Source organism: Pipra filicauda, unplaced genomic scaffold (genome assembly GCF_003945595.2).
Source record: "Pipra filicauda isolate LSUMZ 115617 unplaced genomic scaffold, ASM394559v2 scaffold24_size8852520_pilon, whole genome shotgun sequence".
In the NCBI taxonomy this organism is placed as follows: domain Eukaryota; kingdom Metazoa; phylum Chordata; class Aves; order Passeriformes; family Pipridae; genus Pipra; species Pipra filicauda.
Genome location: NW_024104365.1, coordinates 3,741,444 through 3,765,770, shown reverse-complemented (window position 1 = coordinate 3,765,770; position 24,327 = coordinate 3,741,444). Strand labels below are relative to the sequence as shown.

Here is a 24,327-nt window from a genome sequence, read left to right as displayed (position 1 = left end):
GAAAGTAAAGGGCTTTCGTCACATTTTACAGAACTGTCTTTATCTAACTTGTTTTTATAATTTTTTTTTCCCTTTGGTTACAGGTCTTAAACATGATGAACTTTAGCACAGCCCTTGAACAACAATGGTGACAACTCAATAGTCTTTGGGAAAAGACTGAAGGGGAGTTACAAATGTTACAATGGCACTATTTGCAACATTCTTTAATGTTAAGTCAAATATTTTATAACTTATAGTGTTATTTAAAACATTTTAAATGCAGTACAAAACCGAGAAATCCACAGGTACTTGGGGTTGTGGCTTTTTTTACCCAGTATGGAGTTTGGTTTTCTTTTCCTTCTTTAAAGTACAGTTTGCCCAGAGGATTTTAGAATATGAAGAAAGAGGTGTTCAGCTTCTCAAAGATACGTTGTCAGTCTGGGGGAGGACCATACACATTAAATATGTACATGAAAACTGGTTTGTGCATATTACATGCATTAAGTTTATGTATTAAAACATCAAGAGTTTTGGTTATATGTCTATAGTTTTGTCCCTGGAGAACTGCTGTGGTCACAAGAAAGAATCTCAGTGTAGCAAAGATAAGACACAGAAAATAACTTTAGTAATTTAGACCACACAAAGATAAGTCAACTTGGAAGCTAAAAACAAGGAATGACACTTTTCATTTATTGTGCAGGATTGCTGCACTCTTACAAATTTTAAAAACTAAGTTTTGATTCTTAGGCTCCTTTTGGTCACTTAAATAGTGTGTCATAAAATTCCATTATGACTTTGGTTAAGGTGGTTTTCCAACCAGCACACATTGCATCAGAAGGTCAGTACCTGAAAGCTGTTTCTACTTGGTTTTGATTATCATCATCCTGTTTAAAACTGAAAATAAAATAATAAAATATGTGAGTATTTTTGATTATCAGTGGTGTTTCCTCTAATTTTCTAAGTCTGTACTCACAAAACTGTTGCTTTAGTGGGCTACTGACATTTTGATCCCACAAAAATTGCAGGGAAAAGTTCTTGCAATGCACATATTTGAAAAGGAGGAATTTATGACTTAAACTGAAATCTAGTGCCTTAAATATATACTCTGTTGTTTAGGCTGTGCTGGTTTCAAAATTGGACTGGATGAGACCACAAATTCTTATAAGAACAACTTAATGCAGTCTTTCAGTCTAAATACTTGAAATTACGAAAGACAAGGCAATTTGCACTAAGTGGGTGAATCTACAGTGAGTTTCATAGTATTTCCATACCAGCAAATAACTGAATAAACAATAAGAGAAATGAAGCCTATTTTGTATGTACTGTCATTGTCCTCAGATGCTGGTTGTTTACAATGGAAGAGCAAGTATTTAAAATTATGCCTTGCTGGTATTTTTCAATTCCTATTACTAAGAACATGAGATATGCAGATTTTATTTTTTTTACAGCTTTTTGTATTTTTTGTTGTTTTACCTTTATGCATTTTGAACAGTTTTAACATGTCGCATACATTTTTTTAAATATCTTTTGTGGGATTTTCTTTGTACGAAGCACCCAATGGAGCATTTCCTGTGTGACCCACTAGCAGTAGTCAGTAAACTCTCATGTCAGTTCCCTTTAACTGTCCCATTCCAGTGCAGTATCTGTTTTGTTATGCTTGTTCTCTAACATAATTACTTCAGAATATCAGCCAGCAAGTCAAACATACTGGAACAGAAACTTGGTATTTTTATACCATATAGATGGACTTAAAATTGACCTAGCAGATGCATACGCACCATTACTATAAATTCCATGCATAAGAAGGAAATAACTGATATTCCATATTAGAGAAAAATACTTACTCTGCAGCAGCATTTCACGTCCCTCTGCCTTGGTCTCTCATGCTTGGAGTGTACATTGGAAAGCTTGTTTTAAGGCAGAAGTTAATGGTTCTTCATCTGTAAGAAACCTTAGTTCTCTTATGAGTATCTGTGTGGGAAGTTTCTGTTATGCAGTATAAAAGGTGGATAGTTTATGCACTGATTTTGTGTTCAGGTTTTCTGTAGCATCCTGTTCTTTTTTGAATTGGATTACTTCTACAGGCTTTAAAAAAGGAAATAGCTGTTTAAATACTATTTCCTTGAGATTACTTAAGTGATTAGAATATAATTTTTAGAAATGCAATTTGCTGGAGGTATTTTTGAAGATGTAAAAGGTGTCATGCAATTTCCTGCAGTGTTTTATATATTTGTAAAAAAATTATTACAATATTTTTTCTGCATAATACTACTTTCAAAGAAAGCTCTTTTTTTTGAGATTATACATTGGTTTATAGAACAAGAAGGGTCCCACCAATATATTCACTACTTGTTAAAGATCTCTTGAAAGCAGCACTTTGAGTCATTATCATATATTTTTAATACCAAACCCATGTATTGTGTATGTTGTACAAAATATTAAAAGGTGCCACTGGAGAAAAAAAAATAATATTATTTTCTGTTCTCCATTTTTGTATTATACAATAGCCATTAAATACTTTGCTAGTAGATCCAAAGCAAAAAAATTGCAGCAAGTCCTTAAATGCCTTTAATCTACAGAAAGTGTTTTTGCAGGGAAGCAACAGCAACTAGAAACCTGCTGCAGGGTGAGAACTTTCTTGAGAGAGGCAGACCAAGCTTATTTGTTGTTTCCAAGCTGCATGCTCTGCCCTAGGAGCGGTAAGAAAACACATCCTGGATTAGTGGAGTGTTGCCACATGGTTTGAATTAGTAAATAAGCAAAGTAATATTTGAACTATTCAAATGAAGGGTTTTCACAATTTATATCCATATTGGTATTATAGTGTCTTTTCTAGCTCTTAATCTTCTTGGTATCAGCTTGTAAGTTTAGCAGAAAATGTATGAACCAGACATTAGTGCACTGCTGCTGATGAGCCAGAGCTTTAGCATTGAAAATATTTCTCATTAAGGTTCCTTTTACCCTTTTCCCTGAATCAGGTACTTGCCTCACTCTGAAACATTGCAGAATCATAGAACCATAGGATACCAGGTTGGAAGGGACCTCCAGGATTATCTGGTCCAGCCTTCCTTGGCAAAAGCACATTCCAGACAAGATGGCCCAGCACTCTGGAATAATCTCCCCAGGGACGTGGTTGGACATGAAGCTTTTCCTGACAAAGGCTGGTTGTTCTCACTGTGAAACTGGCGTTCAACAGGGTTTCTACAATTGCAGTAGTTGACTTCTAAACATTCAAGTTTCTCTTACCACAGAATGTGACTCCTCCCCCCTCTTCTCCCCTGCCTGCTGGCACTCCGGCAGCCTTGTACTGCATTTCTGCACAGCTCTAACTCCAAACCTGGGGAGCAGGATGAGCAAAGAAGGGCAGACAAATACACAGCAGTGCTTTCTTGTCATCATAAATATCTTTATTGTGAAAAATACCATAAAATAATTCCCACAGTTCTAGAAAAAAACAGTTCTTGCTTTTTAGATTCATGATTTCATATAAAGACATTTTATAATTCGAAACATTTGATAAATCTCTGGCTAGCTTTACTTATCCTTCTTATAACATAAAACTGCTACTTAGAGATTTGCTGAGGGAAAAAAAATTATTCTGCCATTTATGTTATGATTTTATGGATAAAAGTGTGTATTACAGAGCAAACAAACAATACCTTACAATAAGGCACTTTTAAATACAACTAACCTGCTATGCTATCCTGGCTAGTTTCTGGCAAAGCTCCTATAAATCACAGCCCTAAACAGAAGAATAATTCTTGTTCCAAACATTGGTCTGAAAACTGAAATGATAACAAGCTTTATGTTTTTTTAAAAAAAGTTTAAGCTGACACATTTTCTGCATATGTCACAAGTTTGAGCACTTCAGTCTGTAGTTCACTTTGAATCTGTTTTAACACTGATCATCAGTACATCAGTATTAAACATGTACCAAGTATAATATGCCCCCCCACCTTCCTTTTAAAACAAGTTGGAAACAGGTTTATTAAAACTGAAAGAATTCAACAGAGGAAGTTTGCATCTACATACAGGCCAGTTATGGTAACGATGCTTCATGCACATCTCAGGGTTGACTAACTAGCAAGACATTTATTCCAATGTTCAGTTATTGAACATTATTGCACTACAGACACCCACTAATAAATAAAAATGCAAGTTCAGCTTCCTTGCACGTTGCCTGCACCATTAACACTCAGCGTGTTACCAGTGCTTCATTTTCCAAAGTCACATCAGGAAATGCATCACCGTATCTGGAGAGCCTTGCAATGTAAATGGTTTCTTTTTAACAAACTTCGTCTTTCTGCGTTTCCAGAAGTACCTCAAAGCCCTTAGGAATAGCACTGGGGTGGTAACACTTCTTGTAAACAGCTGCTGCTCAATACTAGTAAAGCTTTGTTCTCCACTGTCATTTTTTGCCTTTGTTTCCAAGAACCTTTCTTTCATGGAACAAATCTATGAACAGCATTCAGGTACTAATCATCTTCCTTCTTCTACTGACTACATTCAACCCTTTTTTTTTTTTCTTAGAATGTAATTTTCCCTTTCCCATTCATTCTCAAAATGCACATGGTTTTTTTTGGTTCCTGAATGCTCCCAGTGTACACTAGAACTGTCCTGCTGCCCCAGAGAAACAAACCCGTGCTGCTCCAACATCAGTGCCTTGTACGAAGAATTTACTGATGAGAGACCATCTTATTCCTTCCCTAGAAGAAAAAAAAAGTAAACCCCAGGAAACACTTCTCTCAGCTCTGGCTTGTAAAACAGAGAAGGGAGAGGGATGAGGGGAAAAAAAAAAAAAGGAACATGGGCAGTTCTTGGAAAGACATTTCATTCCCATCACTTCCCCAGCACACAAACACAGCTGTCTGTGGTCCTTGTTGTGACGTGCAGCCCAACCACACTCCTGTATGTACAAAATGTGACATATTGCTTACACTGCTCATTCAATAGTCATTTAAAAACAGCCCCTTCTGTAGTGAACGAGCCGATACAGAAGGGTTTGCACAGAGCAATGGCTCATGCACACACACACACACACACACACACACACACACACACACACACACACACACACACACAGAGCAACCACCAGGAACCACCCTGCCCACAACAGGCATGGCTGGGTTGAGCTCCCCCTCAGGGGCTGAGAGGAGCCACGGGGGGACACATGAGAGCCACCTGCCCGTCCTTTATGTACTCCAGCAACAAGCAGATGCACAGAGGCCAATTCCACAGGGTAACAGGTTATTCACTGTGCAGCAAGTTCCTGTGCCTGAGTCCCAGAGAGTCATGCCAGCCTAGAGTGCTCTGAACAGTGTCCTGAGCATCTGGTACAGAGCTTAAGCAAAAAACTTTCCAACAGGTCAAAGGCACAAGTTGAACTTCTAGGAAGTCATTCAACTTGGGAAACATCCGACACTGGGGTTTCACAGGCTGCTGGGGTGGTTTTGAACCAAAAACTCTTAGACCGCCACACTGCTACCCAGCTTGAAGATAAATTTCTGCTGAACGCGTGGCTTTGCAATTACGTTCATGAAGTGCTTGGGCAGGAGCCAAGGGCTATGCTCCAACAGCAACTTTGACTACAGTAAGATAAAATGCACTTTCAGGCCTTATTTGCCTATTTCATTTGTTTTACTGCGGCTGCTTATGGTTTCAAATGCCACAAGTTGAAGTGAGAGAAGATTCCTATCAACTGATTATTGTTTTCCAGTTAAAATGCAATCAACACTGATGAACCGTAATTCTTGCGTTCTAAGAAAATGGCTGCTGATGAAACTCATCAGCAACTATGACAGACTCAGTTACAGAACAGAGGACTCCTCACTCCTCCCAGCTACAGCCCTGGAAACACTGTACATCACACTCTCACAGTTCCATCAACCGCACCAAACCAATTTTAACTATGTGCATATAGAAAAAAATAAACTAGACTTCTGGCTAGTGGGAAGTTAGTCCCTCTTTTTGCACACATTTGTTTCTGCAGTACCGTGGCTGTTACACAAAACACAAAATTACTTCAATTTCCCCAAGTATTAATTCCCTGTTGCACCACCCAACAGAAATGAAGTTGTATTACAGGAGTCAATATCACATTCCTGGTCAGCAGTACACTCACCTCACAACCTGTCTTAGTTCTGAGTTTATGTACAGAACTAACAAATTGCTGCACAGTCAGGGATATGTCACAACAAATTTTCTGCTCAAATCTCAAGCAGGTATTTTGTTAAAGTGCAAACTACTCAAGAATCATACCCAAATAAACAACCCAAATGACATTCAGAAAAAAAAGTGTGGGTTTTTTTTTTTTAAGTTTCATAGTTGACAATTACCACCCAGGAAATCACCCCAATCCATTAATGAGCAAAGCGAGCAGACATTTTCAAATACAATTACTCCCAAGCACTCTTCTTCCAGAGTGATTGCTGGGACTGGTTCAGCACACAGGCTCTTCTCCCGCCTATGGTGCTGCCGACACCAACACAGCAGGTGGCCACCAGGGTTTCCTCTTAAGAGATGGATCGTTCTGCTGAGCATGACCAACAGTTTGTTAATGTGGAGACTACTGTATCTACCCTTGCCATGTTTATTAGGCCCCGATCCAGAAAAATATTTACATGCATTTTTATCTTTAAGCATATACTTGAGTCCTAAATTTAAGCGTTGTCCTAAGTAGCATCTTATTGTTTTTTCCATCCACGGGAATAAACATGTCCTGCATATCCACAACAAATACAAAGGCAGTGCAACTCCCCCCCCAACCAGTGTGAGCTTGTCAAGCAAACCCACTGAATACCAAAAGAAAGAAAGACCTTCCTTCTAGTGCAGTAAGACTCTGGGTTAAGGACAACATTAGAAATTAAGATTTTGGGTCTTGAACTGAGAGACTTTTTATTTTTCAATGAATTGAGTAAAAAACAGCAGCAGCCACCAGAAACAGTCTTGGCTCTAACTGAAGTGAAATTTGAATGTAAATGGTCCTCCTCCAGAACCAAAGGGGTTGAATCCTTGCCACGTGTTCCAGTTCCTGTGGAAAGGGTTGCTGCCACCCTGCTGACTCTCTGCATCCAGTGGGTCCTCTCCTGCATCAAACTTCCGTCTCATTTCTGGAGGAAAGAAAGCCAAGATGGAATTATGGCACAGTAATAACAGGGTTTCCCTGGAATACTTCAGGTGCTGTTATAATGTAAATGCAATTTGCAATAGCACTCGAGGCAGGAGACTCCCGTATCCTTGAAGTAAGCATATCCAGAGTTACTCGACCCTAGAAATCTCTGCAAGATGATATCCCAAAAAGAGATCTTTGAAATAATAATTTTTGACTTTTAACAAAAATCACTGAAACACTGAAATAAATAATTCCAGGTTTACATCTGACTTCATATGACATACTGGATGCAAGTATTAGTGCACTACTTTCTCAAGAGAGATAAGGGGAGAAAGGGAAAAAGAGGGAAGCTGTAATGCCTGTTATGACTTACACTTGCTGTGTTTTTAACTTACTGTAAAAAAGTAATTAAAAAATGAAGTCACTGCATCATTACCTGGGTCAGTGAGGACTTCTTTAGCAGCTGCTATATCAATAAATTTTTTCTCTGCTTTCTTCTTTTCTTCCTCACTCTGGAAGTTATCAGGATGCCACTGGGATGCCAGCTTTCTGTAAGCTTTTATGATTTCTTGCTTTCGAGCATTTCTGGATGGATAAAATTATAACTAACTTAATTCTCTAAATCACATGTCACACTAGTGAATCTACAGGTTAATTTTAAACACTGAGACAGTAATTAAGGGCATTAGGAAAATTATGAGTTAGTTAACCTTCTGCAAATGGCACTGAAGATTCTTTATGCAAAACGAAGCAGGTTTCAACTTCAAACAAAGATTACTCACTCTTTTACTTCACCACCCATTAACTTTCCTTGGAAATATGCTACTGCCAGATACTATGCAGAACAGAGTTCCCAGTCTGAAGAATTTGCAATCATAACAAAAAGCAAAAAAAGCAGAGATCAAATTAGTTCACGACTGGAAGGATGACCAATACTAGTTCAGAACTGGACATTTGTTTGCTCCTCATTAGAAAGGAAGTTGTTGGTTTCTCAAGGTTAATGGCAGAAGTATTTTTGATACCTTTCAGTTAGTCCTTCCAAACTCTTCCAATCTATCACACTATCTGCCACAATTTTATTTTTTGTCGCTTTCAGTAATTCTTGCCAGTCCTCATTTCTTTCCCAATTCATTCATCTACTAAGAATTTCCTACTGAATTATTTATTTTCCCTCTCACCAATGCTGTTTTTCCATTCCTTCTACAGGAATTGTAAATAGGTGCTACTTACAAGTTGAACACTACTAAATTAGTACAACAGAAAAGTGAAGGTAGCAAGATAAAGGAACAGCAGAACAAATTCAAGTGATCAGTCCCATCTGCGCTGGTTTAAACAACCAACTTTCACATCATCATCTCTGGAATTAATATCTCACCTTTTTACTCCCAGGATTTTATAGTAATCCCTCTTCTGTGATTGCTTCAGCATTCTCTGGGCACGTTCTAGCCCCTCCCGAATCTGCTGGTCATTCTCACTGTTGGCTTGAGCAGTCTCATAGTCTTTAATAGCTTTTATAAAAAAAGCAAATGAAAGAAGATTACACAACTCTACAAACTTCAATTTAAAAAACTCAACCACTCCACAAAATTGAAGCTTTGCTATTACCATATACAAACAGCAAAACTTTCATTTCAACTTGACATGTTTGAGTTTTTCTCCCTAAATTAGAAAACCTTGGAGTAGAGGAAATTCACTTTCACATATAAATTAGGTAATTTTCTTTCTTTAGGTTCAATTACACTGGTGGGAAATGAGGGAGAAGGGAGGTTACCAGACACCAGACTCCGGTCACAACACTCTTGATGTTGCAACAGGAATAACATAACAAGTATCTAGGCCTGGGAGGAGGAAAAAGAGACCAAGAAGTAAGATTCAGCAACTAGTATGTGAAGAGCCCACTGCACGATGTTAGTCCCACATTGCTGTTCAGCTGAAGGATGCACTACCCAGAGTCTTTAAGTTAATATTCATTCTTCTCCCCCAGTCTGCACTCTATCAACACGACAGAAAGTCTCTTCTCTTTAATGACAGTAAAGACAAATTTCAGACTACCAATAAGTTCATACTGTTAGTGAAAGGCAAATATTGGCTTTTTACACCTCTGCATACATAGTACGCAGACAGTTATATTTTAAGGGTTTTTTTTTCCAAAGGCATACTCTCACTCTATTTCAAGAGTTGCATTTCTCAGGAACGAAAGCAAGAGAGATGCTGTAATGTAATTTGTAAAACATTCAAGGTCTACACTATTTTTTTTAAGTAAACTCTATTATTATTGTAAGTGGTAACTGAATGCTTAAGACACAAAGTTTATATATTCTTTGATATCAAAATTTATCAAGGGAAGTAACTATCTAAGTCTTTAATGAGACTGCTCTTCTTTCGCTGTTATAATCCTCAAGGTCTCATTTGCAGATCCCAATCTCCTAGGTTTCTCAAGTTAGATAAAGTACTTGCATCAGATTATTTCCAAGCAGATGCTATTTCTCAGCAGGTGTTACATTTGTTTTTCACTGTTTCTGAGCAAGACAGCAGGAAGTGCTAATGAATTTGTACTACCCAGACATCTGATACTACTGTAATCTTGTCTTAGTTATTGGAAAAAAAAAATTCCAAAAGGTATTGCCAGTGCCCCAACAATTTCATAGGCTATTACAAGCCAAACAAAATTTCTATTCATTTTCTCATCACTGGACACTCATTTTCTGCTTGAACAAAGCATTTTGGCTTCTGCTGATATTTTTAATAATTTGTCCAGTCATTAAAAAACCAGAACAAAAACCCCAAGAGTGTGAACTAATGTGTGCGCCCAATATATGCTGTTGAAAGCAATAAAAATAATGAAAATGCAGGGATTTCATTATGCTGCTTTACTGCTCCAATAATTTTAAGCACCAGTGTACTTAATCTGCTTCATATGGTACTGTGGAAGGTCCCACCACAACGTCCTGCCAAATGCAGATCAGACTGCTCAGCTTCACTGAGCGCCACATCACCGACAGCACGCGCCACTGTGGGAAAACAATCTGCTCCAGGGATCAACTATTTGCCATGACAGTATTAAATTTCTCTTCTTTTTTTTAAATCGACTTCCTTATTTAAAGACTGCGAGCATTAAGCACATGGGAAGGTAGGTTTTTCAGTGCTGCACACTGCAGAGTGAAAGTGCCCAGCAAGTACATTTTACACTTTCACACTCCAGTGCAGGAATTTTCCTCTTTCAGAGAGCTAATTGCTCTTCTCACTTGAGCGGTGAGGGTTGGAAGCAGGTGGAGCAGGATGGCAGCTTCCTGATGACAAGAAGTTCGATATGAAACTAGCAGACTTATTACTAATTCACGGTATGTCAAGTGAGATATATTAATCAATTCTTTTGAGCCACTATTTCTAAAAGCACTAGTACCTCCAAACCAACAGAAGAGTCACTGCTGCTGCTTACTGGCCTGCTATTCCAGAAAGCATCCTTTCTTCTTTTCATCCTGTTCCGCGACATAAAAGGAACAACTAGTTTCCAGTGTCACTTTCAATTTAAATACTTCAGTCAAATCTAACTCTCCTTCTTTCAATACAAGACTCTTCACAACCTCTCAAAAGGTAATCACACCGTAACTCTAGACAACTTTGCTGGCTTTGGAATCTTGCCTGCATTTTTAAAAGAGATCGAGATCAATTCTGCATGTGCATTAATGGCCAAGTTATCAAACATGAGTAACTGCAGACAACCTACACCCATGCCAAGACTGTTAGAGAAATAAAAGAACCAGTTACACTCTTACTGAAACCTCTAAAGTAGTAGTGGGGGGGAAATAAAAAAATAAATTAAAAAATTAAAAATTAAAAAAAAAAAAAGAAAAAAATTAGTATATCTTGATCAATTTTGAAACAGCAAGGCAGCTTTTTTCCTTCAACAAAACTTGTGCTTTAGACAGATAGACTTCTGTACTTATGAGGTATGCCAGAAAGGGAGTCATTACACATCTGTTGCTGTAGACAAACCCTGGATCTCATGTGATTATAAAGTAATTAAAACCATTTGATTAACTCAGCTATACATACCAAAGTGCATCTTGAACATTTAGCAATAATCGCCTTCAAAGTTCTGAATTACAAGTACTTTGAAATTTCCTATCTTTAACATGAAAATAGCTGCCTCTAGCTTGAAAATTTTTTGAGGGAAGAATAAGAATCAGTATGCCCCTTTAAATATGAGATTACAATTTTAATTGCTCTACTGTTCTCTCTAGCAAAGAGGAATCAGTGATCATTTTACAGCAGTTAAAACTGAAGGATAAATGAAGACACCTTCAGGCAGACTAACGTTAATGGGCTGTAATACTGTTGATGGAGGCTCTGCTGGAAGGCAGAGCGGAACTACAACCACCTCACTACTGTCAAGGGCAGGAGGAAGGCATGGGACATGCTAAAGAACAGGGATCTGACAAAGCACAGTTCCACTCTAGCATGGTGGTTCACTTGGAATGAGGCTAGGCCAAGCTCAGCAGGCACCAGCTCTCCCAGATCCCAGGTATGTCCTCTCTCTGTTTCCTTATATCCTAAAATATGGAGGCATTTGCTACAGCACAAGACCAAACTGGCTCCCTGCATTTATGCAGAACCTATAAAACTTTTCTTTCCTCTAATTTGCAAGAGTTGAGTCAGCACCCCTGGAGGTTTTTAAAAGACATGTATATGTGGCACTAGGAAACATGGTGCAGTGGTGGACTTGGCAGTGCTGGGTTACTGGACTTGATAATCCTAGAAGTTGTTTCTATGACTCTGTGTAATAGTATGCATTTTACAAAAAGTCTGTATGGAAAATGCAGCCTCAGGAATAGAGTCAGTTTACTGCTTTCAGCAGCACTACAGAGATCTGCAGAGGTGAAGCAATGGCCATTAACTTCCTCTGCCCACAACACATGCCAGGGAATAGAACAGTATTATTTTCATGCTGCCATCTCAAGACGTTAAAATTGTGGTCCTAAAAAGGATTTACATCAACCGAACTATAATTACCTTTTACCTCTAAACACATTTGTCTGACATTGCTGATTATATAAAACATGTTTAAGTAGATTAAGCTGTACAGTCTCACAGAACATCCTGAACATGGTCCATTATTGTAAAGACAACTATGCCATAGATAATACAAGTGCATTCCACTTACACTAATCAAGACAAAATTACCACCAGATATTTTTGTAAATCTGCAACTACCAGTGCTAATTAAAGATGACAACATAGTGTAGAATCAAAGTGCATGTTAAAAAAAAAACCTTTAAAACACTGAGTGCATTTTAAACGTCCACAAAAAAGTATGTGTCAACTGCATACAACTGTACCTTCTTCATACAGGTCTTCCAGCAAATAAGCTTCTGCTCTGTCTTTCAGAGCATTCACGTTGGTTGGTTCCAGTTGCAGAACTTCTGTACAAAGTTTTATGGCTTCTGTAGACTGTTGATTCTAGAAGAAAGTAAAACAAAACTCACATAGTTGTGGGGGGTTTGTTTGCTGTTTGTTTGTCTTAAAGAAATTTACAGAGGGAGAATAATCAGAATTACCTTTGATAAGCAGTGACAGATTCTTTCTTTGGCACGAGTAGCATAAACTGGGACTTCTGGCTCAGTTTTCATTACAGATTCGTATTTACTGATAGCATCTTCATATCTGTTTAAATCATAAAGCAAAATATCATGAAATGTGATCACTATCTCAGGGTGTTGCAATTTATTTACAAATCTTGAAATTCACAGATTTTCACATCCTCCTAGCAATGTACCTTAACTTTAATAGCCTTAAAGATGAGGTGTAAGACAATAGTATGAAGAAAATTTGCAGCCATTTCAAGAATTACATCCCCATTCCCTTTTCTGTGCTATGAGACAGAAGAGCTGGCACCAGCCCTGGCAGGCTTTTGCAGAAGACAGTAACTACCATCCCTCACCACGCACAGACAACAGTCTCTAGATGTGCCTCCTGTCCAACAAGCCACTCTACACCTAAAAATAAGCATCTCCCTCTCCAATATCTGAGATGGACCAAGTCTGGAGTCTTACTGCAAGCACTGTACTACCTGCACACTACAAAAGGTACCACCTATTCCATAGCTACAAAAAAGCTCTTTATGCCAGCTTGAATTAGGCAGTTGTTTTCTCCTTTTCTTCTTCACAAGTCACACAGTAAAATGGTTTTTTGCTGCAAAGGTCTCAAAGATGCTAAAAGTTGCATGGTTTGAGCAAGAAATGGATTAGAACATTTACCTAAAAAGGCAAGAGAGCGATTGAACCCATGGGTTGCTATACAAGCTAGAGAAATTCAAGCTCTCAGAAGATTCCCTGAAACAGGACTGATACTGGATTAAGTGAAGAGAGTCCAAACAGACTGACAGCTTAATCAAATTGGCCTCAGTTGTGCTTATTCACGTTCCTGATGTATTTCATTTTAAAACACCACCTTGACAATGTCTAATGATTTGTGAGAGCTCCTTACAGTTGGATGTCATGCGCTTGAGAACATGAAAAACTGAAGTAAAGCAAGAAGTAGAAGAATACAGAAGCATGAAAAAAAAAAAAGCCCATCAGTCAGATCCATTTTTGCTATCAAGGCACTGCAGAGTTATTAGGGAGTTTTAGTCTAGAGATGTGGTCCTTTAATCACAGAATAGCTGAGATTGGAAGGGACTTCTGGAAGTCATCTGGTCCAACCCCACTGCTCACGCAGGGCCACCTACAGCAGGCTGCCCAGGATGTCCAAACAGCTTTTTAATAACTCCAAAACGGGGAGACTCTACAATCTCCCTGGGCAACCTGCACGACTGCAAATGAGGGGGTAGTAGAAAGCATTTCACTATGTTAAAAGGGAATTTCTTGTTTCAGTTTGCACCCATTGGCCTGATTCTGATACAGGGCATCACTGATCAGAGCCTGGCTCTGCCCTCTTTGCACCCTCCCTTCAGGTATTTTGATGAGATGACCCTGTAGCAGAAAAGGCTCAAACAGTCCCAGTCATCTCAGCCTTTCCTTGCAGTCCCTCCATCATTTTAGTGGGATTTTGTTGGACTTTCTCAGTAGTTTCATCTCTCTGGCACTCCAGGTGTGGCCCCATCAGTTCTGAGTAATAATATATGAGAGCTGAAAACTATTATCCCTATCTTGGTCTTACTACCTGCTGCAGAAAGAAGTTCAGTATGCAAAGAGAAGACAGTGGCATCGGAAGGAATCAGAACAGGATTGTCGCTATGCGAGTCAATATTTATTTTAATTGTAATTTGAGAGCTGTGCTCAGTTATCCACTTCAACTGACAGATGCAAAAAGCATCACTTAATCAGCTCCTCAATCAATAAGTTCGTGCCTCCATAGTAATTTTTTTTCCTTTTTTTTTTTTTTAAATATAGGAGTGAATACTTACCTGCCTTCTCTGATGAATTCCTCTGCTGACTCAATCTGCTTATTGAGTTTCTTTACTTGCTTATAGAGAGAGAAACACTGCTTATGATCTTGGTCCAGTTTCAGACACTCCCGGACTTCACTTTTCACAGGGAGGTAAAGAGAAGGTAAAAAAAAAATAAAATACGTCACCACATACTATGAAATTTTAACTAGAGACACAATGCAACATATACAAGCTGTCCACGACAACAGCTGACTTCTTTACACAATCTCTCTCCTCATCCAAAAAATTACTTTAAAGTGAAACATCAACGAAAAGTCTTCCAGAACATAGAGGGTTATTTGTCTGGTTTGGGTTTTAATTATTCTCTGTTGCCAAATATGCAAAAGATTAAGTGTTACATGTGATACATGGAATCCCAGCCAAGCCTGAGCCTGACTTTTCATTGTGAAGACTGCTCTTTAATAAGATTCTGATTAGGGCAGATACCTCTCCAAATTGTCAAATGTTTAAAAAAAAGTACAGTCATCACCGAACAACCACAGTGTTATTTTCAGAAAGAGATCACAAAATCTGATTTTGTTCCTAAGGACACACACAAAAAAATCTCAGTATTTGAAAATCACTAGGCCTGTAAAGGTAAGAAAAAGAAACCCAGAGAAGGCCAAGGACAAAAGTAAGCATCCAGCGAGTCCAAGAGCTACTGAACTCTTAGTATATCTTATGATGCAAAAAAAATAAAATAAAGGTATTAGATAAGAATGAAGGAACTCTTCATTATTATCCCTTCAATTCTGTTTCCATTACATTCTTCAACAGTGCTCTTAACTGTACTTTTAAAAATCAAAAATCTATTCTTGAAATCACTATGCAAAGTGATGTCCAGCTACCAAAACTCACCACAGAAGTGACCTATGAGCTCCCAAGACTAAGTATACTCTAGAAAGGGGATGTGTAATGCAAATCAATTGCCCAGCTATAAAATGAATTTTTGCCATTACAATCCATCACATGCAGTTTCCATCAATTAGCCAAGAAAAGAAAATCAGGCTTTTTCAGTTCTCTTCATCTCTTATTGAAGACATTCTGTGGCAGAAACCATACTGGAAGGAGTCTGGAGATGAAGGTAGCGCATCTGAGATTATGATTGCCACAGAAACCACTCCTGGGCAAACAGGAGGATTACACCATCTGTCCAGCCAGGCACAGAGTAAAAACCCAACAGTTCAGATTGGGCAAGGGCAGTTATCTGCCAGATTGACAAGGGACATATGGGAGTAAGACCTTAAACATAACTCAATATGAATAAAAGAGTAGGACATTATCAAAAAGTCATCCAAAATGCTGGACACTGTCTGCAGGAATGAAAGATCAACAGCTCAGGACCCCTGGCTCTTCATAGCTGGGTGCTCCTGGATTTTTTATTTATTCTTAAGTCTGTAACCTTAATGCATACATTTTGGTTTGCATTGTAAACTTCACTTGAATAGAGGTTCAAGGTTAAAAAAAAGGCTCCACCAAGGCAAGTTTAGAGTAGCACTTCCATCTAGGACGGAGAAATACAATGAAGACAGTACTTGCAAGCAACTCCGATGGACATGCACTCTGGCTTCTACTTTAGCAAAGAAGATGCCTGGAACCATCGATGGCTGGTCTGCCAAGCATAAACATGGTGTCTTCACTGCCTGTTCTTAGCTTCTAGAAAGGAGCTTCCTTTGTCAGATCCAGACCACAGCTGCTACTACATCCAAAACTCACACAATACAGATATTTCATGGTTTATCATGACCTATATAATTACATTTTCTGACAATTGTAATTATTACAGCGAACAGTAAAATTACCTGAGTGATAATTCATGGTCCCCCAGCTGATAATATATTCTGCTGATTTTGTAGAAGGCTTCAGTATTATCATTCTTTAATTTGGCAGCAGCTTTCAAGTCACTAATAGCTTTGCTTGGTTCCCCTTCCTTTATATAACACTCTGCTCGAAGTTCCCGTAGCTCTGCATCCCAAACACAAACCTTAAGAAATCAAAATTAAAGTTTGGTTTTGGTCCATAACACTTCACTTCTTTTCCTCCCCAAAACAAAAATCCCATTTAATTTCACTTTGCCAACTGCAATAGCATAAGGTTCAAGCTGCATGCAGAGATCAAGAAATTAGCATCTCTGCTTCCTGGTGGATGCTGTGATGCACCTGCCCAAATAGAAAACAAAGGCCTGCAAATTTTGTAAATGATTCAATGAGCTCATGCAGGGAGATGAATTAAATCTACTGGCACCACTTAAACTAGGACAGTCTGTTGAGCCTCCAGGAAAGGATATCGGAATCATAAATTATTATATCTTCCCAAAAGAAAAGAGGTAATGAACAGCAAGGACCAAGCTGTCAGTTGTCCTCTAGGAAGAAGCCCATGGGTAAGATGCAGATCCACAAAATTTGACCTTAGTGTTCGGATTTTAAAAATACAGAAAGGTAATAATGTAACAGTAGGGAAAAAATAATTACTCAAAAGGAACTGCCCACCAAAATTTGGTTTAGAGAACTAATTCTGTGTCTTATCAGTTGTTTGTAAACTATCATTTCAGGAGGAGGCTTTTCTGCTTTTCCCCATTCCCCACCCATAGACAAATTCCCACACTTTAGCAGTTTCTTCACCAAAAGCTCCAATGTTTGAAATTCCAAGTTAACAATGCTAATTTGTATGTGAAAAGTCATAGCAGTTAACTGTTTTTTAATGTATATTTCTATATGACACACAAAATGCCCACACCACTGAGTTATTTACACATACACTATCAGACTACTTATACTAATACATTCAACAAATAGAGATACCTAAGGAACAAAACTGAGCTAGCTATAAACATTTTTAACTTTGTGGGGGTTTTTTAGATCTTTTGTTACTTTATTTTCTCAAGACAAAAACTGTCAGAATATTGGCAATGAAAATCAAGATGAAAAAACCTACACCTCCTGTATTTGGCAAAACTTCATTGATTTCAGAACAAATTTTTTCCCAGCTTCCCCAAACACCAAACTGTGGGAAAACAGGAAAGTATAACCAATAAAGCTATCTATAACAGAAGTTTGGCTGAAGTTGCATCTTTAACCCAAACTACAAAACTATTATTTTGACTTTTTTTGCAGCTAGCGCTCAGCCTTCTCCACTCCCTAACTTCCTTATGGAGCCACAGTGCTCAGCAAAACTAAACCAGTTACACCAAGTGTTTTCACATCAGTGAAGAAGCTATTAAACAAAAACACACAGATGTCAGAGAGAAGCTCTTACTTTCCTTTCTCAGGACAATTTTACTTAACACTTACTGCCAAGATTTCATCAAGAAGAGAAATAGCAGCTTCATAATCCTCTTGCTGGTAAGCAGATAGTGCTTGTGAATGCAGGCGCTGCAGCTCATCAGATTTTGTCAGCTGAGTCTGGGCTTCTTTTTCCTCATTATTGCTAGGATTGGATTTGAGCTGCAAACGTTAACAAAGAGAGAGACTGAAACGCTTGTTCAAGGATCTCTTTGTCCCATTAACAGTCATATCATGGAGAACTGACTAAAGCTGCAAATAAAGCAAAATTAGTTTCAAAATTCCACTGGAAGTGTTCCTACCTCTAAACTTGAGAAAAAAGGAAGACATTCTGAGCTCCAATACAAGATGTCAGAAGTTAAAGAAATCCAGTTCCTCTCCCTCACCACGTTTGATCATTTACCACTGGACACACCACACGCAACAGTCGCTGCCCCTTCATCACCCACTGAAGTTGAGGACCTCTCGAATGTAGCCTAATTCACCTCTCTGCAGACAGTTATTAAACACTGGATTCCTCAGCGTCAGCAGACAGTATAATCACATGGCATAAACTGCATCTCTCACTTTAAGCACAAAACATATTTATAAATTCATGACAGAAACAAATGAAACATGTCTCAGATAATATTACTGTAAAGCTATGTTTCTTGACATTTTCCCCCCAAAGAGTGGCTACAACAGCAAGTTAAGAGGCTACAGCTGGGAGAAAGCCTCAGCTGGGATCAGCTGAGTGTTTATGCACCTTTCTTCTAGCTTTAAACAAGTCTAAAATTTTGTCTACAAGGACTCTCAATTCTCAAACCCCTCTCTCTGAGCAAGCAGAAGGGGTTATGTGGTATTTGTCTTCATTTGTTTAAACAGTTTTAAATTTTCAAAGAAAAAAAAAAACAATCTCACAGGCAACTTTGGTGTCACCCAGGAAGATAAATATGGGCCAGAAGGAATCTCAGCCATTCTTTTTGCAAAGCCAGGAAGTAATTTGTAGGATTAGTGTAGCTTGAACAAAGCACTGCTTCATACTTATTGCTGATCAGAACGACTTCCAAAGTTTTAAAAGGGACAGATCAGCATGACTTCATTTTTTTGTTGTTTGTTTTAAACTCAAAACTTGCACTATCTTGCATTCTATACACAGAATGTTGTCTAAAGTGACTGAGTCCTCAAAGACATCCACTACTTTTTTTCTTTCCTCATTTATCTCAAAGTGGCCTCTTCCCTTTTTTTCACCAGTAAGTTCTTGAAACACTCATATTTTGTGCTTATGTCTCTAATGTAATTCAACTTCAGCCCTCAGAAGTCCTTTAACATAACTTCCCCTGGTTCTAACATTTAAGTATATGAAAGGAAAGAGCCTAAATGCAACATCAAAAGCATGCACAGCTCACACACTTTGTCTTCAATTCTTCATTTTAAGTCTTTTTGAACCTTAGGTAGTTGATTTTTGCCAGGTAAAATGAAACAAGTTGTACTTAGACCCAAAAGTTCTCCTTTATTCCCTACACTGTCCTTCAGCAAGAGAAGATGAATTTGATCAAAGAGTTTTCTTCTTTGTAAGCTGATTCCTAATACAAGTCTCAAAGAGGCTTTTCTTCTGGTTAGAACTCTGCTTTTAAACCCTTGATGCTATGCATCCACTTTCACCCCAAAATCTAGAGGTTGTAGTAGAGGCAAATTTCTGCACCTGTAATTTTAAAAGTACCAAGTCTACAAAATTCTCTGAAGTTGTGAGCTCTTCAGTTCCAGCTGACTTGTTTGATTTCTCCCTCAATTTCTCAGCATTTTCTTCTTAAAAATTAAGAGCTTTTGCTATGGATGAGCTTTACACTTCCATTTAAACTTATCTCACAATACCATTGCACATCTTAGACACACAGTATGTTTCATGTAACTTATTTGGAGAAAAGGTCAGTGGAATATGAAAAGCAATGTTACAATCATGCAGACAAGTCCAATAGTAATAAAGACCATTTGAGTGAAACATCCTAGATAATTCTAGGTAGTACAAAATGTCCAGTTAACAAAGAAAGGAAAATTTTTCAGGCTATCATTCAAACTAAAGCCAACAAGCATTCGTGTCTTTCTGCACTATGATCACAGGACTGTCACATCACTACCAATAATGAATCACATTTCAATCTCCTTTTTCTGTGAAATAGTAAGTTTGGGGGTAACAAATCAGAACAACTGCTTGCACTAAGTGTGCTAGATGCCCAAGAAAGGAGCTAAGTATTGAGAAAACTCTTCAGATGAATTTAATACAGGTCTAAGGCAAACCTAACACTCCTCTGCATGCTTCACCAGCAGCCTGAAAGCACAAAGCCAGTGGCTGTGCTCTGCTCAGCTCTGCAGGACAAGCACACTGCTACCACTGAGCTGTTCTCAGCACAGTATCCTTTGCTCTCTTCGAGGTTTACTACATTTAGGTTACAACACTAAAGTAGCTGCAGTTTAACTTGCAGCAACAAGAACTAGCCGTGTGTTAACATCAGCTTTCCTTCACTCTACTCCCCCCCGCCAACCCTGTGCCTAATTCCTTTACAGAAAACAAAGAACACAGGAACGGCTTTGTTACTGTAAGTAATTGTCTATCACAGATTTACTGCTATATGTGCTGCTTTATTTTATAGCCTTACCTCAGTACAGGGGAGAAACAAACCCTAGCGTAAGCAAAACCCCACTTTCCCCCCTCCAAGTAAGCAAGACTGAAGGTAAGAAAATCATCATTCTCACTCAATTTATCAAGTTGAGTGTTAACAGCATTTGCATGTGTTTTTCTCTGTTACTCTCAGTGATGAAATTAGCTTCTTCCAGAATTTTCCCTCAAGTATTGACTCAAAACTTTGCAACATTACCTTGCTGCACCCAGGACAGTAGGAAAAGGTATTAGAAGTTCAGTTCATGAAACCCAGTATTTAATTTTTTTTTTTTTTGCAAGATCATTATCCTTTTGCAAGATCCTCTCTAAGGATCATTTCTACTCCAAGTAGACAGTCTTGCACTTGCAGTTAAATATCAAGATTTAAAAGTTTTCTGATGGGAAAAGCATTTTAACAAGCTAAACAATTCACGCTGGTTGGTTTTCAAGAAGCAACATAACACCCCCACCACACCAAACCTGTCATCCCTTATTGTATTTCCCAAGTCCATCAATGACCTTTCTAACCACACAGAGGTTGCACCAGCACACACAAGGCAACATAAAAATACAACGCAGCACTACTTCAGAAAAATGTTGTTAATAGAAGGACATTGACATAGCCAAACCAGTATATCAGCAGTGACAAAACACTGAAGCAAGACCAATGCTAAACTACCCAGGATCCATCTGCACTTTGTGTGTTGGATGCTGCTATCCTGAAGATGCCATATGCCTGTTTGAATTAATTAGCATATCACAATGTGTTGCACATACATATATCTTACCATTATGCTTTCTGGATCAGCAATATGCTTTTAATTTAACAAGGCTTTACAGCACTGTCTGTTAGCATGCTAAAAAAAGGATCCCCAAACACAGAACACTTAAACTGGAAATCACTTGGAACAAGTAACTGCTGCTTATGAAGTTTGCTAAGAACCCTTTGCTTCAGGATGTTTTTTTCAGAAGCATAGGGAAAAGTTACAAAACATGGCTAAGCAAATTCAGTGGTTTACCATAACCTCTCCTGCTTTCCAGCTACATAGTCCTACAACTTCCTTTGCAATGGCCCATTAACGATACAGGGAAAAGCTGGGGACTTTGTACAAGAACTCTAACGAAGAAGAGTTACAGCCACTTTGAGGGGAAAAAAACCAAAACCATAACCTCAAAAACCATACTCTCAAAGAGCACAGATTAAAGATATACAGGCAGTTCATCTTATAAACAGAAACTGTCAACTCAAAAAACTTCAACACTGTTGTTTGAAAAAAAAATTATTTTTACAACTCCCAAATGTTACAGACACTCTGTTCCTATACCTTGCTTACAGTGGTCCAGTGCCACTAACACAGACATATCTCTACACTTCTAAAGCTGTTTTATGTTCTTGCTTTTCAAACCTAAATACACAGACCATGAAATCAAATAATCTTGTGAAAAACATTGAGGGGAACTGAAGGAACCTCCATGGTTTGTATCTAAGATCAAGACATCACACACTCATAGTGCACAAAGGAAAGCCCTGCACTAATACCATATTAAGTAACACAGCTATAATGATAGACAGAAGGAAAAAAATGCAAGGATAACTTAAATACCTTTTATTCTTTAACCAGGAAGCTACAGATAATCACAGTACCACAGAGGGATATATTTGGGAACATCTAATGTTTCTCTAACCACTTTGACATGGTTAAGAGAGCTGCGAATACCCAACCCAAATTTGCCTAGCAACTTAAATCAGGTTACCTTACAGTGCCCTAGGATGGTCTCTCCCACCTACATCCAAAACAGTATTATTACACATACCAACCAACTATGGAAAACAATTGTCCAGTGTATTTTGCCAGAGTCAAGGGCTTCTCTAGACTAGAATGCAATTTGCAGATGTACCGAGCTCAGTCACTTGGTCTTGGCTGACATCTAGTGGAGCTGGAAGAAGTGCCTTCAGTTTCCAGCTCTGAAGTGACTGTTCTTCTAAGGCAGATAGAATTGCTTATTTAGGACACCTCAATATACAGTATTTATTGCAACAAACTGCAACTACGAATGTTACAGTCAGTCTTAACAAAGACTAGAATTTAAAAGAGATAGTCCTTTCCACACTTTCCAATAGACTAGACAGAAGTTCTATTCTACTTTTGTTCATTCTACAGAATTCAGCAACTCAAAGGTTTGTCATTTTCTCTAGAACACAAGCAGTCACAGACAACACATAGGGTTGCCAGGATTTGCATCGCTTTTGTCACCTTTCCAGAAGGCCTTCCATCAATCAAAGCACGCCAATATTCCTTTTATTTTCAGTAAAAATCACATTTTTACAGATAAACTAAACATTCCAGGGCTTTAATTGCTTGACATGACTGCTGATGTGCCCACAGATCTGTCCTATTGACTTCTATTACTCAGAAACTACTAACTGAACCAGAAAGAACTTGATATTAAACCATATGAACACTCAACAAAGTTACAGTAGAGAAACAAACACTATTCATACAGCATGAGCACAGCTTTCTAAAAATCACTGAAGGAGTTCTACTTAATCCTTTTTTCAAGTGTAAAATGTGGTCTGTGTAAAGAATTCCATCAGCTTGGTGCATTTGTTCGGCAAAAGGAGAGGTTTCTAGAAATGCAGTACTGCTTAATATGAGAAGGCATGTCTGAATCTCACCCTCTATCCAAACCTCATGATTAAACTCAGCCAACAGGAAGGACAGAGTAGGGGATAAAAAAGACAATCTAAAAATAACGCATGAAGGCTGGAGTCTCAAGCGGCTCTGCTCCCAAAAAGGAATACTGCATCTTTTCCAGTCAGGCATTCCCACTGCCTGCTCTCACACTGGCACTGCATCACAAGACAGCCAGTACTGACACAACATAGAGGGCAGGAGTATACAGAGAAACCACTCTGCTTAGCAATCATTTAAGTTTAAAGAAGTTTAGGGTGCTCACCATGAAACTTTTTCCATATACTATGAAACTTTATAGAAACCATTTGAGGATATGATTTTTTTTCTTTTCACTAGGATAGTTTTACTATTACACGTAAAGAATAGTTTTGATGATTTTTTTAAGCTCTACACAAAACCACTGGTCCTACAAGCTGAGAAAGTTTACCTGTCATCCTCCCCTCCATTTAGATGGGCTGAATGTTTCTTGCTTTTTCTCTCCCTCAAAAATAACTGCATCTCCTAAACTGCTGAGATCCCTTTTAAGGAGTGTAACTCAAAGAGAAGGGATAGGAATTAAAAAAAGCTTTTCAGTGTCTCCACTGGGATTCGAAAGATTTCTGGAATATGCTAGGAGAAAACAGCATTTTAAGGATGGTTCATTATATCAGTCACCTTGCAATTTTGGTAGGTACAGAAAGCAACACTGGGACACTTACTCTTAATGCAAGCATCCTACAGGGAACTACAAACCATATCACTCCTACACGTCTGTCCTTGAGTAGTCCAAGTAAAATTAGTCTTCTTAGATTCCACACTCTGACCCGGTTTCTCCAGTTCAAGAGTGGGGAATATTTTAAAATCTGATCTACTTTTCCCTTTAAGTCAACACCTGATCCAAACAATCTCTTGTGTGAAATCATGTAAGAGATAACAGATCCACTGTTATTCAAGGGTATACAATCTACTTCAAAGGTGGATGGCATTACCAGGAGAAAGCCCATCCCATCTACACAACTACTGCCTCAGGAAAGAAAAATTACAACTGAAGGTAAAAACTCTCACATTTAACACCTTGCAGTTCTTTTCTGTGAGCATATGACATTCTCAGGATCACCTATTCTGGGTGACATCCTGAAACTCTACACATTACAGAAAGTAGGTTGTTTTCCTTCAAATTAAGCCTTTCCTTTCAGTGAGGAGGATGGATAGAG

The 24,327-nt window shown here is 38.4% G+C and overlaps 2 protein-coding genes across 2 annotated transcripts in view; one reads left to right on the top strand and one right to left on the bottom strand.

The window, feature by feature from the left end:
* UGGT2 (UDP-glucose glycoprotein glucosyltransferase 2) overlaps window positions 1–916 on the top strand; it is an 85,989-nt gene extending 85,073 nt beyond the window's left edge. The window contains exon 39 of the mRNA XM_039381947.1: window positions 84–916. Within this exon, the coding sequence (XP_039237881.1) occupies window positions 84–106 (23 nt within the window). The 3' untranslated portion in view covers window positions 107–916. The remainder of the gene's footprint in view (window positions 1–83) is intronic.
* A 2,448-nt stretch (window positions 917–3,364) lies between these two features.
* DNAJC3 (DnaJ heat shock protein family (Hsp40) member C3) overlaps window positions 3,365–24,327 on the bottom strand; it is a 33,794-nt gene continuing 12,831 nt past the window's right edge. The window contains exons 5-12 of the mRNA XM_027712833.2: window positions 17,810–17,962; window positions 16,322–16,503; window positions 14,496–14,615; window positions 12,649–12,754; window positions 12,430–12,550; window positions 8,466–8,598; window positions 7,527–7,675; window positions 3,365–7,088 (exon numbers count right to left, since the gene is read on the bottom strand). Coding sequence (XP_027568634.1) covers window positions 6,931–7,088; window positions 7,527–7,675; window positions 8,466–8,598; window positions 12,430–12,550; window positions 12,649–12,754; window positions 14,496–14,615; window positions 16,322–16,503; window positions 17,810–17,962 — 1,122 coding nt within the window. The 3' untranslated portion in view covers window positions 3,365–6,930. The remainder of the gene's footprint in view (window positions 7,089–7,526; window positions 7,676–8,465; window positions 8,599–12,429; window positions 12,551–12,648; window positions 12,755–14,495; window positions 14,616–16,321; window positions 16,504–17,809; window positions 17,963–24,327) is intronic.